The sequence below is a fragment of the Trichosurus vulpecula genome, chromosome 3 (assembly GCF_011100635.1).
Source record: "Trichosurus vulpecula isolate mTriVul1 chromosome 3, mTriVul1.pri, whole genome shotgun sequence".
In the NCBI taxonomy this organism is placed as follows: Eukaryota; Metazoa; Chordata; class Mammalia; order Diprotodontia; family Phalangeridae; genus Trichosurus; species Trichosurus vulpecula.
In genome coordinates, this window is record NC_050575.1 from 118,393,332 (window position 1) to 118,413,395 (window position 20,064).

Genomic DNA, 20,064 nt, shown 5'->3' on the forward strand with positions numbered 1-20,064 from the left:
TTCTGGGGAAGTAAAATAGATTTAAAGTATATGCAAATTCTACTCCATGATGGATTTTTTGTTTGTTCAGTTTTACACTGAACATTCTAACAAAGAAATTAATAAAGACATAGACTTGGAAATGGAAAACTTTTCAGATTCTGAAGCAAAATGGTGAAGGGGAAAGAATATTGGATATGAATTGAGAGGACCTAGATATGAACCCTGCCTTTGATACTTCTTACCTGTGGGATCTTAGGCAGGTTACTTATCCTCTCTGTGCCTTGGTTTCCTCATCTGTCAAAATTAGGGGTTTAAACTAGATGAAGTCTAATATCTCTAAATCTATGATCCGGGCTCTGAAGCAAACTTTCACATGAAGTCAAAGTTTCTTGAAGTGTTTCAGAGGCCTTTAAGGGAGGTGAAAAAGCACTGGAATCAAAGTGAGGAATACTGAGTAAAGAGCCCCTGGATGTGACATTTATTAGCTGTGTGAGACAAGGCAAGTCACTTCCCTCTTCTGAACCCTATTTTTCTGATTTAAAAACTGGGGCTGATATTTGTACTGTATCTACTTTACAGGATTGTTATGATGAATTTCCTTTCTAAACCCTGATGTGCTATAGGAATGTGAGTTAGATTTCATTTGCTTTTTCTCCCTATGTCAAGGATGGCACCATGTCTAGGGAATGGAGTTTCTACAGAACTTCTGCCCACAATATCCAAAGGAAGAGGTGTCACTGAATGAGCAGGGATCAGGACTGGCTAAGAAGAGAAAGAAGGGACAGTGTGGAGGGTGGATGAGGGGAAGAGACATTGGGTCTTACCAGTGAGCATCTGGAGATCTGGAAGAGGCTCTGAGAGTACACCTCGGCACTGCTCCTCCACAGGCAGTGGGATCACCATCAGCCCGTCAGCCAGCTGGGGAAAATCCTTGATGAAGTTGTTTTCCCTGCAGAGAGGAGCAGAGATATATTCCAAAGCAGTGGAACAGGAGGCTTTGGGAAAGAGGGGGCAGGGCTCCAGACTAAACAACCATGGGACCTCAGAGTAGACCTCTTGATGCTAACTGGCAGGGCTTGGGAAGTTGTGCCTTTTGCTTCAATTTTAAGGCAGCCTGAAATATGCTTCATTTAGAGCCCCAAAGAGAAGAGATACTGTCTCCAGAGATATTTCCCATCTCTTCTACAGTCAACTAACTACCCAATATGTATTGGTCGCCTAATTTGTAAAAGGCACTGTGGGAGATTCAAAGATATATCTAACACAAATCCTCCCCACAGGAAGACAGGAAGGTCTAGTAGGGAAGACAAGACATGTACACTTAAAAAGATAACCCACAATGCAAGATAGTATACAATAAGGGTCAAATGAGGGATATATCATAGTATTGAAAGAATCCTGGATTTGGAATTAGAGCCTCAGAGTTGGAAGGCACCTCAGAAAGATATCTAGACTAACTTGCCCTGAACAAAAGTGTGCAATACAGCACTACCAAGAAGTGGTCAACTAGTTTTTGCTTTAAGACTTCTAGAAAGGGGAACCCTATGGCCACTACAAGTAATCTATTATGCATTTGCAGAGCTCCAGCTGTTAAGGGTTTTTTCCTTATATAGAACCTAAATCTGCCTAAGCAACTTCCATGCACTGCTTTTCATTCTGCCCCTATAGGCTGGGCAGAATAAGTCTACAGCTTTTCCCCCAACACCCCCACCTTCTTCCCCCCAGTAGCCCTTCCCAATAACTGAAGCGAATTATTGTGCTCTTTGCTAAGTCTTCTCTTCTCTGGGCTAGACATTTCCCATTCTTTTCATTGATCCTCATGTATAGTGTAGTCTAAAGGCCCTTCTGCATCTTGGTCACCCATGCATGGACACTCCTCTCTTTACATTCATATCCTGGCTTTGCTTCTTCCTATTTGTGTAACAATGAGAAAGTTCCTTCGTCTTTGTGGGCCTCAGTAATGAGAGGGACAACTGGCATTTATGATATGCTTTAAGGTTTACAAAGTGATATCTTATCTGATCCTCACACCAGCCCTGTGAGGTAGATGGGATTATTAACCTGTTGGACCGATGACAAAACAGGGTGAGGGAGGTTCCCTGATTTTCCCAGAGCCCACAGCTAGTAAGTCTCTGAGGTAGGATTTGAGCTCAGTTCTTTATGACTCCAAATCCAGCACTCAGTCTCCTATGCTACCAGTAGCTTCACCTGTAAATTTACACAGTCAAAGTGGCCTTCCTAGTATCCATCACATCATACCTAAAGGCTTGATTGTCTTTAAGGTACCATCTTGCACCAAACCCCATAGTTCTATGTTCCTATGATTGTATGGGCCACAAATGCGACAAGAGTTCAGAAGAAAGAGGTAACTGTGAATTAGGAAGGCAAAGAAAGTCTTCCTAGATGAGGAAGGACTTAAATTCTGCCTTGAAGGAAACATAGGATTCAGATGGATGGTAAAGAGCGGAGGAGTGGTAAAAAAATCCATGATAAATTGGATACACCAGGGCCCAAGTCTATCAGACTATTCAGAAATTTTCTGTCACATAAAGAAGCTTGCTCATATTCTTATTAACTCATACATTACTCCTTTCAGGAATATTTTCACTTTAAAATTACTGGATGGAAAGGAATGATTTTCTATTGGTGGAATTTCAAGCAAAATTCTATGAACGTTAAGCTTCCCTATTAGGCTGTAAACTTTTAAAACATAGGGACTATGTCTTATTTATGTTTCTATCTCTCCTAGGGCCTATCAGAGTACCTGACATGTAGTAAGTGCTTATTCAATGTTTGTTGGATTGGGACAGGGACTGGAGCTGTGATTTTACTGGTGTAGAGAACTCCCAGTGAGGAAATTCTCTCACCAATGCATGTCAGCACCTTCTCTGGGACTTACTGCCCCAGAAAATTGCCTAGAAGACCACCGAGAGGCCAGAACTCGCCTAGTCACACAGTCAGCACGGGTCAAAGACAAGACTTGAACCTAGGGCTTCCTGGCTTGGAGGCCAATTGTCTCTCCTTTATACCATGTTGCCTCTCTCAATATTTGTTGAGCAAATGAAATACCTTTGGTGATTTTCACTGACTGTCCCCCATTCCTGAAGTGTTCTCCTTCCTCATGTCATCTCTAGCCTTCTCTGGCTTTCTTGAAATCTCAGTTAAAATCAATCCTTCTGCAAGAAACCTTTTCTAGTCCTCCTTAATCTTAGTGCCTTCCTGCTCATATTATCTCCAATTTATCCTGTGTATGTGTGTTTTGTACATACTTGTTTGCATTGTCCTCCCTCTTAAATGGTGAAATCCACAAGGACAAAATTTGAGTTTTTACTCTCCGCAGTGCCTGGCACATAAGTGCCTGTTGACTTGACACAGTCAAGGTGGCCTTCTTAGTATCCATCACATCATACCTAATAGGAGGCTCCTTTACTTTATTAATCTTGTTGGGCTGGCCTTTCCATCATATCTATGGGAGAGGATATCCAGCATAGCAGAGTACTACAGAGTACAGAGACCTGAATTTGAGTTCTAGCTCTGATATTTAGTGGCTTTGTTACCTTAAGCAAGTCTCTTAAATTTTGTAAACCTCATTTTTCTCATCAGTGAAGTGGAGATAATAATACTTTTACTAACCACTTTACAGGGCTGTTGTGAAAAATGCACTCTGTAGACACACACCACAGAGATGGGAGCTGTCATTCTTGTCATCATCTTCATTGCGAACCCCAGCTCCCCAGGCCTGAGTGCCAAGAGTCAATTTGTTCTTCTAATAGACTTTCCCTGTATAAGTATTGCCTGTGGTTGCTGCAATTACTCCCAGCCTCTGGAGCCTCAGGGAAGGAGGAGGAGAGAAGCAAAGGGAGGGGGATGTTTATAGCTCTATTTCTCCACTTGGCACAAACAACCTTGAAGTTAAAAACAAAATGGGAAAAAATGAAAGCAGGCAAAAAAACAAAACAGGTACAACCAAAACAAGCCCTTTGAAGCCTGTTCCGCAGAAAGTTGAAAGGCAGCCGCAGAGAACTGAGAATGAACGTGGTCACATTCTTTCTATGGGCTGTGGCTCCCTTGGCACAAGAGTACCCTGATTTCAACCACTACAGTCAGGAAGGTTTGGTTCTCCCTTAGGGGTCAGGGCAGAATTCTCAAACCAGATTTCATTTTCAAGGAAAATGATCAATGGTGAGGCATGGTATCCATCACAGAGGTGATTAAGAGTCTGAGCATATGGACTAGAACAAAATGAGAGCGTGACGATCCTTCTGCTCTGCTGTTTGGGCCATTTGACAGTCCTCGCCTGGGGTCGCCATGGGGTGTGTGTGCGTGCATGCGCGTGTGTGCACGCACACGCGTATGTGTGTATGTCTGTGTGTCTGTGTGTGTGTGTGTGTGTGTGTGTGTGTGTGTGTTTAAAATAGTTCAGATTAACTAATTACAGCAACATATAGCAGTGGAAAGAATCAAAGCTACTGAATGTGAGAGTAATTTTTAAAATACATATATTTAAACAAACAAGAAAAGATATAAGCCTGAGAATCAGCAGGCTGGAGACAAATTCCAACTCTGTCAAAACTTTGAGAAAGACACACTCCCTTTCTCAGCTTCATTTTCCTCATCTGTAAAGCAAGAGAGCTGGACTTGAGACCTGAGGTCCCTCTTACCTCTACAGCTACATACTCACACCTCTTTTACTTGGGATTCACCTTGGTGGCCTTCAGATTTTCCATCTGTAAAGTGAAGGAGTTCAACTAGGTGACCTCTGAGGTCTTTTTCATCTGTAAATGAGGATGGTAGGACCATAGATTTAGAACTACAGAAGATCTTACAGATCTTCTGGTCCAACCCCTTTCCTTTTACAGGGGAAGAAGTGAGGTCAAGAGAAATGAAATAATTTGAGCAAAGTCTCATAGTAAATAGCAGAGCCACAATTGGAAGCCAGGTCTTTGGTCTCCAAATCCAGAACATTTTTTTTCCTGTGTACAATGAGGAGTAAATCATAGGATTGTAAAATTTAGAACTGGAATGGATCAAATAAGGAAATTGAGATCTAGGCATGTGAAGTAACTCTCCCAAGGTCTTACAGGTGGCAGAATTGTGTGAGTGCCTTGCTTTGCCTACTTTTGAGTTGTTTTAAGAATCATGTGATATAGTATTTGTGGATGAATTTTGTAACCTATAAAGTTACAACATCTGTATAGATGTGGGTGGATATTATTTTCATCATTATGGTCAGTGATAATAGCTACTACCCCAACTAACCATTTTAATATCACAGAACATCAAAGGTGTTTTATCCAGTCAGAATCTAGATAGCTGCAATTTAGGATTCAACCAGCAGAGGGCTCTAAATTCCTTTCCATTTGCTTTTCTCTGCCAACCTTGGCAGCCCTGATCTCTTCCCTGGGATTTGTCCAAAAAAAACTTTGTTTTAGGCTTCCCAAGAGCACCCTAGAAAGGCTGACTGCATCTTCTACCTGCTGGCCTGGTTGGACTTGGCACCAAAAGCCAGAGGGAAAAAGGGTAGGGGAGGATGAGGAGGGAGAAACAAAGCAGAATAGAATTTTAAAAATCACAAAATTTGAGAGTTGGAAAGGAGCCTGGTGGCCATCTAGTCCAACCCACACCTGAATGGAATCTTTACTCTAGCATACCTGATAAATTGCCCTGGAATCTACTTGAAAGACTTTCAGGGATGCGGGTCTATTGAGGCAGACCATGTCACTTTGGGGAAGCTCTGTTAGGAAGTTTTTCTTGTCATCAAAACTAAATTTACTGTTCTGTGACTTACACTCATTGTTCCTGACTCTACCCTCTGGTGCCAAACAGGACAAGTGCAATCCCTTTTCCACTTGAGAGCCTTTCGAAACAGAGCTTTTAAGCTACCATGTCCCCTCCGAGTCTTCTCCTTCTCCAGGCTAAACATGGCTTTTTCTTTAAACCAATCTTCATATGGTGTGGATTTAGGAGGGCCACAGGGATAGGGGGACTAGGGTAGGAACCTGGAAAAGAAGGGGCAGATGACCTCATTTGTATATCACCGGATTTGAGGCCAGAGATTTGGTTCAGAAAACCTGAACTCAAAATGTCTATTTTTCTAAGCCTCACTTTCCTTATCTGTAAAATAGAGCTAATAATACTTAATCCTACCTACTCCACAGGATTATTATGAGAAACAAATTGGATGATATAGTCAATGCATTACATAAAATAATTATTGTTATTATTTCTGAATTAGGGCATCCCCCTCCTCCAACCCCTGACAGAAAAGTGTCATGGAATGAACACTGCATTTGGAAGAGGAAGGACCTCTTTCAAATCCTGTCTCACTTTCTTTATCTATAAAATGCAAACAATGATATTTACAATATGTATCCGAGAGGGTTATTTTGAAAATCAAGCAAGCTACTGTATATGAAGCACTATATAAAGTTATAATATTAATATCATCACAGTAGAAGTTACTGATTATATAAATAATCAGTTGTCTCATTTGCAAAATGTGAAGGGCAACTGAATTAGGTCCCTCCCAGCTCTAAATCCTATAATTCGATGACATAGGAAAATGGATCAGGAATTTTTAAAAATGATGTTAAAATGCTGTATGTACAGAGGACGTGGATGCCAGGAATGGATTCTCCCCTTACTGTGACTATTGAACAATGCCTTTGCAGAGCTGATACTAGGGCAGAAAAGGCAGAGAGCTGCCCAGGGTGTAATATACAGAATTTACAGCCAGGGAGGCCTTTTAATACAAATTCTTAAAAATGCACATATCTTAATGCAACTCTCAAGCACATGCAGATTTAGGTTACATGGATTAGGTACGGTCAAAACTCAAAGCCTCTAAAGGATAATTCTAGACCTTTGTGGGCAGGCAGCACTGAAGCCCTACAGGCTTTCTCAAGAATTTGCTTTGTCAACAGAAGGCTAAGTAATACAAATAAGGTGACAAGAATCCTAGACTCCTAGGTCTCAGCGCTAGAAGAGACCAGGAGAGTTCATCCATTCTAGTCCCTTGTCTTTTGCCAGGTAAGGGGTGATTTTTATTTTGCAAATGAAGCACTTGAAGTCTGGAAAGTCACAGAGTCTTAGAGTTGGAAGGACCTCTACCGAAAGCTGACACCCTTATACGAAGCCTCTGAAAAATGGTCACCCAGACTCTCCTTGAACACTTCCACTGATGAGAAACTCATTCCAGAATGAGGCAACTCATTCCATTTTTAGGAAGTTTTAATTGTGATTTTTTTCTTCACATTAAGCTGAAATCTGTCTCCCTGTGACTTCCACCTATTATTCCTAGTTCTGCCCTCTAGGGTCAAGGAGAAAAAGTTCAATCTGTCTTCCATGTGACAGTTCTTCAAATTTACAAAAGTCCTTCATAAATCATACTTTGTTGTGATCTATTTTATGTGTGGAAAGAAAAAAATGCAGAGTTCAGCAGACTACCAGTAAGCACTGACCATGTATCTGTCAGTGAATCTAGTGTATTGCCTTTGTTAAAGGAGAAAATTATTTATAATTTCCATCTCCACGAGTATTGACCCTTAGCTTCAAGGACCAACCATTGATGGATGCCAGATAATTAAAAAGCCAAGCAATATTTTAAATGTTCAATCTACCACCTATTACATGCCACCGATTGTTCCCCACCACTATTGGCAGCAAAACGGGTGGTGTTAAATCAAAATACCTAATTCTGTCTGCCCAATGATGAATGGTTTCTCTCTTTACAGATTTCTGAGAGCCAAGAGGAGGAAGCACTAAATTGGGGTGGACAATTATCACTTAAGTCATTTTACTTTGTATCCTCAGATTAATCTAAGGATTTAGAGCTGGACGGGAATTTGAATATCAGTTAGAACAACTACCTCCTTTTGTAGATGAGGAAAATAAGACTAGAGAGGTAAACTGATCTGCTCGAGGTCATATAGACTACAAGTAGCAAAGTCAGATTTTTGAACTCGGATCCCCTAAGAATCCAATAATCTGATTATAAAAACATAGAAGAGAAAAAAAACAATATTAACTTCCCTACTTTCCCCCTAACCCTTTTCACAAAACAGGATATCCATGCTGGATTTGAAATGATATAAATTGCCTGGAGCAATATAAAAGAAAAAAATAAGCTTAATGAGGATTCAGTCTTTGGATGGTAGCAGCACTGAGCATTTATGTCCTCTAGGAATGGGTACAAGCTCCTCAGCCTGACATTTTAGGGACTTCCATGATCTGGTTCCAGTTCAATTTGATTTTATGAACATTCCCACCATCTACAAAAGCAATTTTCTAGTCTTATTCCATACTTTTTTTTACTCATTCTACACTGCAACCAAACTGGACTCAATTTGTCTTTGCCTGAATTCAACATGCCATTCTCTACCTACAAACATACACATACATATATACATACATACATACAGCTGTCTGTTATATGCCTAGACTGTACTCTATCCTCATCACCACTTCTCAGAATCCTTGTCTTCTTTCAAGGCTCAGCTCAAGTGCCATCTCTTCCAGGAAGTCTTCCTTGATACTCTCCCCCATTTCTTTGTGTTCTCTTCCTCATTATATTGTCATATATTTACTTATCTGTGTGCATGTCCTATCCCTCCCAGTAGAAAGTAAACTCATTGGATTTAGAGGTTATCGCACATTCATCTTTATATCCCATAATGTTTCGTACTCAGAAAGTATTTAAATGCTTTTGAATTGTACTAAAGTGAAGGTTAATGACAGAGGTGAATACCAGTTTATTCACAGTATGAATACTTGAAGAACTAATAAATACTGTGGAAATGCCATTTGTAAGTCTTAAAGCCCTGAAATAATTTTTTTAAAAAAACCTCTAAATATCCCAAAATTGAAAATAATGACTTAACCAAGGGCCAGAAGACAAGTAATTTAAAAAGAGATGAAAATTCTAATATTTCTCTAATCTTAATTGATCTTTTTCCTAAAAAAAACCCCAAAACACTCCAAAAACCAAAGCATACCAATGATCAAGTTAGATATTTTATAATAGGACATGGTACCGACAAGAGTAGTGATGCCTGTCTGTATCAAAATAATGTCTTACGGTGAGTGCCATTCTAAATTATTGGCTTATTAAGTGACTTTCAATTGTAAGTGTTAAGTTGCTGGAGTTTGGCTAATACATGGAAAATAAAACAAATTATTTATTTTGGTTTCCTTGCATTTTCTTTGACAAACAAAACAATATCCTTTCAAATCCTCCCTTAAAGGACACTGAGACAGGAAAAACCTGCACCCCTGCATAAAGGATTACATGAATTCATTGAATCAATGCATGAATATCTTTGAATTGAAGGGCATGAGGAAAAAATGAAGGACACTTTATCAATGACCAGATACAATAATCAATTATATTAGAAAGCCAAAAAATAGTAGGAAGTTCTCAAATGTACTTTCTGGACTACTCTGTTTTATGTAAAAAAATATCACTTGGCACTTGGGATTCTAGTAACAAAGTGGAGAAGCCAAACGCTGGAAGCTTGGTTTGTTTGTTTGTTAGCTTTTAATGTTATAGAATTCATAATACAGCATTAAAAAGATGATTTCAAAACACAATATTGGTTTTATAAACTGATTTTCTTGATTGTTTTTGGATTTGCAGGATTGTGATCATATGATTTAAAGCCGGAAGGTTCCTTAAGAGTCATCTAAACCAATCCTCTTCTTGTACAGATAAGGAAATTGAATCCCAGTGAGGTTAAGTGACTTTTCCAAGCTCACGAGATGGCAGGGATCAGAATCTGTATTAAAACTCTGGCTTTCTGACTATACATACAGTGTTCTTTCTGATGCACTACTGAGTTTATTGGTTTTCTGGGCAACAAAGTTTGAGCTGAAAATGTCTGAAATTAAGAAAGCAAAATATTTCTCACTGTAATTCAACTGTATCCCTGATATTGCCTTCCCAGAGCAAATGAGGCACATAATTTGGTGCATCATTGTTATTGATGAGAATGTTTCTTTAAGCTTCATTTGTGCCTATCATGAAACTGGTTGATAGTGAGTTGACATTACAGATTCTTCTTTGACAATAATAAGCTGAAGGGTGTCCAGGGGAAGATGACCATGATGTAAAAGATCTTGATCCCATGAGGACTGACTGAAGAATCTGGGGATATTTAACCTGGAGAAAAGGAAGCTGAGAAGGGACACATGGCTATGTTCAATTATTTGAAAAGCTTTTATGTGGAAGAGGGATTAAATTTGTTCTGTTTGGCCCTAGAGGGCATTAAAATGGGTAGAAGTTGCAAAGAAGCAAATATAGGCTTGATGTCAAAGGGGGAAAAATCCCAACAACTATAACTGTGCAAAAGTATAAATGGTTGCCTTGAAAGGTGGAGGGGTCCCCCTCCTTGGAGGCATTCAAGCAGAAGCTGGATAACCAAATATCAGGTATGCTCAAGTGTAGATTCATTCATATATAGATTGAACTGGATGGCCATTAATGGCCTTTCCAACTCTTAAATTCTGTGGTTCTGGGATATAGCCATTATTATTTGGAAAAAATGATCTAAAACAATGTAAAACACCAATCCAGGCTATGACTATGTAGCAAATATAGCTGGTAGAGTACATAGAGTAAAGTAAAAAATCAAGCATCCTTTAAGAAAATGAGTTTGTCAGATGTATGCCGTGTGCAGCACAGTTTCTATCAAAAAGGTATAAATGCAGCCTTTTTGAATAATGTGGCTATTGCTTTTATTCAGAATAGTATGAAGATTTTTCATATTATTTTCAGGTTCCATCAGGTTCCTGGGAAATGTTAATGAACACATTACAGATATATCTTAAAGGTCATTCAAAAACATGCTGGTGTTCTAAAGTAATATTATTCACATGCATACACAGTACCACACAGAAACTAAAATTTTAAAGTATTGAATAATATCACTGCAAATATGTCAGCAATTCCAGACAAGATTTCTATGGCTTAAAGTCTATCCATTAAATACACCTTATTTCTTTGCTCTTTAAAATTTCAATCTAAAGCCTTTGTTTTTATGTGATCTTCATTTAAATAGACTCTCAAGTTTTCTCATTATTTTATCATTTAGTATTAAATTCTGAACAATATTGATACAATTTATAGGACTATAGAGTGATAGATCAAGAATTGGAAAGGACTTGAGAGGTCATCGGGTCCAACTCCCTCATTCTTACAAATGAGGAAACTTTGGCCCAGAGAGGTTAAGTGACTTGTCCATGATCACACAGGTAGTATGTGTCAGAGGAGAATCTGAATCTGGAACTTAAAAATAAATCAGATGTTCCTCTTCCACTATTTCATTCTGTGTTGGTCAATAATTGCAATCCATGAATGCACTTCAAAAATATTAGTTTAATTATATGGAATTTTGAACATATTACACCAAAGTATAGATTATTAATTGAAGGTCTCTCATTTTCTCTAAATTTTTGCAGAATCTGAAATGCTTATAACTTTTAAATAAAGATAAATAATAAAAGAAACATTTCATCAAGAAATGAATGTTAGCTTTATGTTAATTAACAATTACTCTTATGTATAATTACACTTTTGTGTAAAAGAAATATTCCTTTTCCTCATAACCAAAATAAATTAGAAAAGCTTTGCAAAAAAACTTCTTGGATCTTAACTTCTTTTTTTTTAATTTAATATATTTAGTTTTCAGCATTGATTTTCACAAGACTTTGAATTACAAATTTTCTCCCCAATTCTGCCCTCCCCCCACTCCAAGATGGCATATATTCTGGTTGCCCTGTTCCCCATTCAGCCCTCCCTTCTGTCACCCCACTCCCTTCCCATCCCCTTTTCCCTTTCTTTCTTGTAGGGCAAGATAAATTTCTACGCCCCACTGCCTGTGTATCTTATTTTCTAGTTGTATGCAAAAACTTTTTTTTTGTTTTTGAACATCTGTTTTTAAAACTTTGAGTTCCACATTCTGTCCCCTCTTCCCTTCCCACCCACCCTCCCTAAGAAGTCAAGCAATTCAACACAGGCCACATGTGTATCATTATGTATAACCCTTCCACAATACTCATGTTGTAAAAGACTAACTATATTTTGCTCCTTCCTAACCTATCCCCCTTTATTGAATTTTCTCCCTTGACCCTGTTCCTTTTCAAAAGTGTTTGTTTTTGATTACCTCCACCCCCATATGCCCTCCCTTCTATCATCCCCCCCCCCTTTTTAATCTTCTTCTTCCTCCTTTTCTTCTGTGGGGTAAATTACCCTATTGAGTATGTATGGTATTCCATCCTCAGGTCGAATCTGATGAGAGCAAGCCTCACTCATTTCCCCTCACCTGACTTCTTTTCCCTTCCTACAGAACTGCTTTTTCTTGCCACTTTTATGCGAGATAATTTACCCCATTCTATCTCTCCCTATCTCCCTCTCAGTATATTCCTCTCTCATCCCTTAATTTGATTTTATTTCTTTTAGATATCTTCTCCTCATCTTCAACTCATCCTGTGCCTGCTCCTCTCTCTCTCTCTCTCTCTCTCTCTCTCTCTCTCTCTATATATATATATATATATATATATATATATACACACACGTACATACACACTCACATATACATATATATACATAAACATATATATATGTATATATATATATGCATGCATATTCCCTTCAGCTACCCTAATACTGAGGTCTCATGAATCATACACATCATCTTTCCATGTAGGAATGTAAACAAAACAGTTCAACTTTAGTAAGTCCCTTGCCATTTCTTTTTCTTGTTCTTTTTCTTGATTACCTTTTCATGCTTCTCTTGATTCTTGTGTTTGAAAGTCAAATTTTCTATTCAGCTTTGGTCTTTTCACTGAGAAAGCTTGAAAGTCCTCTATTTTATTGAAAGTCCATATTTTGCCTTGGAGCATGATACTCAGTTTTGCTGGGTAGGGGATTCTTGGTTTTAATCCTAGCTCCATTGACCTCTGGAATATCGTATTCCAAGCCCTTCAATCTCTTAATGTAGAAGCTGCTAGATCTTGGGTTATTCTGATTGGGTTTCCACAATACTCAAATTGTTTCTTTCTGGCTGCTTACACTATTTTCTCCTTGATCTGGGAGCTCTGGAATTTGGCAACAATATTCCTAGGAGATTTCTTTTTGGGATCTATTTGAGGAGGCGATCGGTGGATTCTTTCAGTTTCTATTTTGCCCTATGGCTCTAGAATATCAGGGCAGTTCTCCTTGATAATTTCTGGAAAAATTATATCTAGGCTCTTTTTTGATCATGGCTTTCAGGTAGTCCAATAATTTTTAAATGATCTCTCCTGGATGTATTTTCCAGGTCAGTGGTTTTTCCAATGAGATATTTGACATTGTCTTTCATTTTTTCATTCCTTTGGTTCTGTTTTATAATATCTTGATTTCTCATCAAGTCACTAGCTTCCACTTGCTCCAATCTCATTTTTAAGGTAGTATTTTCTTCAGTGGTCTTTTGGATCTCCTTTTTCATTTGGCTAATTCTGCCTTTCAAGGCATTCTTCTCTTCATTGGCTTTTTGGAGCTCTTTTGCCATTTGAGTTAGTCTATTTTTTAAGGTGTTGTTTTCTTCAGTGTCTTTTTCATAATTTTTTTGGGTTTCCTTTAGTATGTCATTGACTTGTTTTTCATGGTTTTCTCACATCCTTCTCATTTCTCTTCCCAATTTTTCCTCTACTTCTCTAACTTGCTTTTCCAAATCCTTTTTGAGCTCTTTTACATGGCCTGAGACCATTTCATGTTTTTCTTAGAGGCTTTTGTTGTAGGTTCTTTGACTTTGTTGACTTCTTCTGGCTGTATGTTTTGGTCTTCTTTGTCACCGAAGTAAGATTCCAAAATCTGAGACTGAATCTGGATGCGTTTTCACTGCCTGGACGTATTCCCAACCAACTAACTTGACCCTTGAGTTTTTCAGCGCGGTATGACTGCTTGTAGACTAAAGAGTTCTATGTTCCCAGCTTGGGGGGATGTGCCAGCTCTGCCACACCAGCACTCCTCCTTCCTCAAGAACCCCCAACCCGGACTGGACTTAGATTTTCAGCAGGCTCTTCACTCCTGCTCTGATCTGCCACTTAATTCCTCCCACCAGGTGGGCCTGGGGCCAGAAGCAACTGCAGCTGTAGTTGTGTAGCTGCCCCACCTCCACTGCCCCCGGGGCAGTAGCTGAACCACGAACTCCTTCCACTCCCGCAGCTTTTCCCACTAACCTTCTCTGCTGTGTTTGGTGTTTGTGGGTTGAGAAGTTTGGTAACTGCTGCAGCTCACTGATTCAGGGTGCTAGGGCACGCTCCGCCCGGCTCCTGGTCTGGTTGGTCTGCGCCACCCACGCTGGGCTCTGCTCTGCTCCGCTCCGCTCCCAGCTCTGTGTAGGATAGACCTCACCCAGACAACATCCAGGCTGTCTTGGCCTGGAGCCCTGCTTCCCTCTGCTATTTTGTGGGTTCTGCATTTCTAGAATTGGTTCAGAGCCATTTTTTATAGGTTTTTGGAGGGACTCGGTGGGGAGCTCATGCTAGTCCCTGCTTTTCAGCCACCATCTAGGATCTTAACTTCTTTTCTAGTGCTACATTCACAATTGAAAAGGCTGAATTAAAATGAACCACACAGAGCTCATCTATGAGGTATAGCAAGGACTTCGTTCAGTTGCAGAGAGCTTCAATCAGGAGCAAAATTTACTGTATCCCTAGAGTCAACTACAGCTTGTATCTCTTCCAGTTTGGTGGCTCCTATCCAAACTTAACAACAGCATTACATAATTATTGGAATGTATGTGTGAGGTATATGTGGGGAGTTCTGTGTGTATGGTTGTATTTATGGATGGTTGTATATTTATGGTTGTGTGTATGTGGTTGTGTGTTAAAATTTGCCTATTACTGTTATATTGTGTGAAAGGAGCTTCAAAAAATAGAAAGTAATAAAGAATTATTCAAGATGATCTATGCCACAAGATTCACTGTCAAATCCAAGTTTGCTTTCCATGGAATTTATTGCAAGCGTTAATGGTGATGATGTAATGAATGATTGAAGCCATTAAAGAAGAAAAGTTATGTTATAATCACTATTGCATTATCTGTTTTATCTATATATAAATAACTATGGTATTTGTAATACCTTCCTCACAAGACTGTCATGAAGAAAGCACTTTATAAAGCTTAAAGGACTTTTAAGAGTTATGCATTTTATTTTTTTCTTCTAGGTCAATGTGGCATAGTGAGAAGTATTAGATCAGAGGACCTGGGCTCAAATTGTACCTGGCCTACTTAACTATTTGTGTGTTAAATCATTTAGCCTCTCTCGATTTCAGTTTCTTTGTTCATGTAATGAGATCGGTGGATTGAAAGATCTCTAAGTTTCCTTTCATCTCAAAATCTCTGTTTATGTTGTTCTATCTTTAAATTTAAATGAAGAAAGTATACTTCCGATTTCATTTGTAGGATGGGTGAGGATTTCAAATTTTGCTCAGGATATAAAAAAAAATATTTTTATCAGCTGTGTTCCAGAGATAGTCTCACCTGAGCCAGTGACTCCAGTTACCCCTTCCTGATGAATACTGTTATAATCACTGGAATATCACTAGCTCCAGGCTAGAAATGTTCCCTGTGGGATGATTGTATTAATAGCTCATGTTTCTGTAGTGCTTTAAGTTGAATAAGCAAAAGAGATGGCCTCTTCTTGCAAACAGAGGAGCTGGGCCAAGCCCTCCGTTCTTGCTTGTGTTAGTCAGAAAAGGACTAAAGCTTCTCTAACAGGGGGACTGCACAGTGGCCTTTGCCCTAATGCATGCACAAAGGATAAGAGAGAAGTGCGGCTATGAGAAGAGGAGACAGGGAAGATAAACAAATCTTTTAGGGTTCTGGACATTAGGAATGCAGAGGTAGCTAGGCAATGTGAGAATGTTTCCAGCCAAGTTGTGGGAAGTACCTGAACCAAGCCTGCAGCTCTGGAAGATGCAATAATTATATTGGTACCATGGACAGCACCAAAGAGAGGTAGAAAACTCAAAGATAAGAAGTCTGGGCATAGATGTTGGAGTCAGGCAGGAAATGGTGAGGTGACCCTAATGCACTTCATCAAGGCCCTCTACTTAATCGGTGAGATGTTACCTATCATGCTGAGAGTGTTGTTTGCTTTTTTGGGGGGTGGGCGGGGAGGATAAAGGCAGGAAATGGCACTCACTTGAAATAGGACTGTATTGTTCCACCAAAAGGGTACAATATTAGTAGTCTCTTCTATTGTTTCTATGCATTTTGATAATGTTGGCCTAAATTTTATGCCTTGTTAACTTAATGTTCTCAGATTAACCAAATACCTTTGGGCAGAACTAGAAGTGGGTTAAATCCATATACAATAGATTCTAATAATAGCTAGCCTTTATATAGTGCTTTAAGGTTGGTAAAGCAATTTACATGTTATATAATTTGATCCTCAGTACCACTCTAGGAGGTGGGTGCTATTATTATCTTTATTTAACAGATGAGGAAGCTATGACTGAAAAAGGTTAAGTGACTTTCTCAGGGTCACATAACTAGGTAAATATCTAAAGCAAGATTCAAACTCAGGTCTTCCAGATTCCAAGTCTAGCACTGTATCCACTGTAATATCTGTTATTAATGTGACTGTTTCTGGGACAGGAGTAATAAACCAAACATGTGTACCATTATTTGAGTCAATATCAAGACATTACCCAAATATCAAACCTGTTCTGTGAGGGCTCAGCCCTGGGGTCTAATAAAAAGTTTAAAAAGTCATTTTCCCTTAGCAACCTTATGTGATAGTTAATACAAGGATTTTAATTTTATGATAATGAAACCGGAGTCCTGAGAGGTTAAATGACAAAACCTGGTGATACAGTTAAAAAAAGCAGAGCTGGGACTTGGACACAAGTATCTTGACTCCAACTTCAGTGCTCTTTTTTCCTAGGTAATGAACAGTGAAGTAGCTCTCCTATAAACTCAGCACCCATATTCTGAAAGTAAGGAAGATTCCATTAAAAAAAATCTCCAGAAGAGTGAACACTATCAGGAACTATCCTGATGCTGTGTGTGTTTGGGAGGTAGGAACATTAAAAAAAACATTTAGATCTCATTTGATAACCAATAAAAGTTAGCATGAAGCTATATAGGATGCTGGGCTAGGCTATGAGTACAATCATTTTAAACATATATATATATGTGTATATATATATATATATGTATACATACATACATATGCTGAAAGGCCCAGTCCTTGTGGAACTATGACTGGGACATATTGTTTTATTTGGGATTTGTGATATTCTCATTCTTCATTCTTTAGAATAAATTACTATGTGAAACTCACCTATAATTGAAATGAATTTACCATTCTGTTTGAGAAGCTGCAATGGCCATCAAAATTGTTAGAGAGACCCTGAGGTATTGAGGCAGGGGAATCACTTACTGGTGTGTTGCAAATCATGTTTGTGGGAATAGGAACCTTCCCTTCCTTCTTTGCGCTTGGGCTGCTTTAGGCTGATGGTTCATCTTAGTGAATAATGGGACAATTGATTCTGCAAATATTCACTGAGTTCCTACCATGTGTGATGCAAAGTTAGAGACATGTGAATGCTTGTCATCATTAGCCTGTTAAGCAGGGGAATCCTCAAAACAGGACCCTCTAGTCCAGGAATTTTAAACCTTTTTGTGTGTGTCATGGATCCCTTTAGGAGTCTGGTGAAATCTTTAGACCTCCTTCTAAGAATGTTTTAAAATGCATAAAATAAAATACGGGGGATTATAAAGAAAATAATTTTCATTGACGTATAGTTGTCAAGATGTGTATTTTTAAAACGTCCACGGACACTAAGTTGCAAAGCCCGGATCTAGTTATGGTAAACAATGCAATGGAGTTGGGCTCATTTATGTCTATGTCAAACATTTGACTCCTGGAATACCAAAGATTTTGGATTCTTCCATTTTTCTTTAAAGAGATAAGACTTGACAGATCTTGAGTTGACTTTGCTGAATGAATGTCTGAAACTCAGTGAGATGGATTCACTGCTCTCCACCAAGAATTTCTTCGCATTTCCAGCACAGAAGGTGGGTCATAAAACATGGAATATGAGAAATGGAAGAGGCCTTGGAATGTCAGAGTTAGAAGGGGACTTAGGATGTAGAATGTTAGAATTTAGATCATAGATAGAGCTAGGAGAGATCCTAAAGACCACCTTTGTCAGTCTTCTCTCCTCACTTTACAGATGAGAAAATGGAAGCCCAGAAAGGTGAGGTAAGTTTACATAGCTATTCAGTGGCAGAGCAAGGACTCTGATCCTCATCCAAGATTTTTGTTTTTTTTTTTCCCTAAAACAATTCGATGTCTCTTTGTTCCCAAGGAACATGTCTCAAGTGCAGGCATCTTACTGGTTTTTCAATGCATTTTCTAGCTGACTGTTGGGATTATTAACCAAAGGTCTGGGTTTTCTATTTTTTAAAAAAATATTTTTCATCCTCCTTGGACTTGTTCTTTGAGATAATTAGTAATTGTGCTTTGAAAGACTAACCAAGGAGCAAGTAGAATGGAAAACCACAGTCCATCTGGGAATTTTCCATTCATCCCATTATATCACTATACCCTGATGGGGGAAGACAACAGTATTAGGCAAGCTTTGACCCATGGAAGAGTTTTTTTGGAGATTGTAGAGTTGTGAACTGTGATTCTGTCTCTGACATAGTGGATGAGTTTAGGAAAAGTCCTTGATTTAAATACCATCTGGATGGGCAGCGTGTCTCCAGGGGTTCCCAGGGTAAAGTCAGTGGCTGTCAAGAACTTATCTTGAGAAGAGTAAGAAGGGTTAGCTCAGACCCTCAATGCAGTCAGCTCCCAATAAGAGGCCACCTCTTAGTACATATGGGGAGAGTATTTTAAGGGCAGCCTGAGTAACTGGGAAAAGAGGTGGGCTGGAAAACTTCCCCAAACCTTAATCTTATCAGATAAACTAGGGCATAGGAAAATAGTTGGTGCTGGACAGACTTCCTGAACACGCCTATGCCTCTATGATACCAGGATTCTTTTCTTTTTTCCTGAATATTTTCCCACATACAAACCTGGTTTCTCAAATATTCTGAGGCCCAAGAGTTTGGGGATTTGATAGGAGGAACAGGTTGAAAATATGAAAATTAAGAGAGGATCAGAAACAGCTCAGGAAAGGATGGTCATCCCAAAATAAATGTTCCCTAAATACATATGGGGAAATACAAAGAGCTCTTTCACGCATGGCAATTTATAATTAGCCTTTCTAAAGTTTTTTTTATAATGAAGTGGTAAGTGGAGAGGCAGCACAGTCCAGTAGAAAGAACACTGGGTTTAGATTGGGGGATCTGGGTTTAAACACGTGCTCTGCCATTTACTCTTTGTGTAGTCTTGCCCAAGTCACTTGCTGCTCCAGTTTCTTTACTGTGGGTTGGGCAAGCTTGGAGTAAAATGTGCCTGAAAGGATCAAGGGGCCACCTCCCTGCGGAGGTACTTGTTATGATTTATGGTATCTGAAAGAGAGGCCTAATTTCAACAAATGCAGAGGAAGGAATACTGGCTGAAAGTCAGGAGAAGTAGGCTCTAGTCCATGTTCTGACACTCCTTCTGGGTTTTATTTGCTTACTCTGTAAAGTGAGGGGGGTTGGGCTAGAAGGTCTCTGAAGTCCCCTTCCAGCTCGGACAGTCTGTAAGTCTATGGGATTTGTGTTCCCTTTTGGTCTATCTCAGTTCATTCTCCAGTTTAGTAGTAGTCAAATAAACCTTCTGGGACATTGGGAAAGTCACCTTCCATCTTTAGGGACTCACTTTCCTTCTCTGTAAAATGGAAGCTATGGATAGGTGATAGCTAAGGTCCCTTTCAGGTCTAGTATTATATATTGAGAGTTTGGGGATACTTTGGGGATTTTAGGTTTGGAATTATCCTTCATCTCCTCCTCTGAAGCATCTGTCTCTTAGCTTTAATGTTTACCACTCAAGGGTGTGCTGGGGTCAGCTTCAACTGGCTCTGTAGAGCTGATTGTTAAATTTTCATTGTGAACTCTTCCACCTCAGAAATTGGCAAATGCTACAAATCAAGGCTCGATTTA

General features: G+C 39.1%; 1 protein-coding gene across 1 annotated transcript in view; it reads right to left on the bottom strand.

The window, feature by feature from the left end:
* ASTN2 (astrotactin 2) overlaps positions 1 to 20,064 on the bottom strand; it is a 1,142,502-nt gene that overhangs the window by 399,784 nt on the left and 722,654 nt on the right. Inside the window, exon 14 of the mRNA XM_036751653.1 lies at positions 807 to 931. Coding sequence (XP_036607548.1) covers positions 807 to 931 — 125 coding nt within the window. The remainder of the gene's footprint in view (positions 1 to 806; positions 932 to 20,064) is intronic.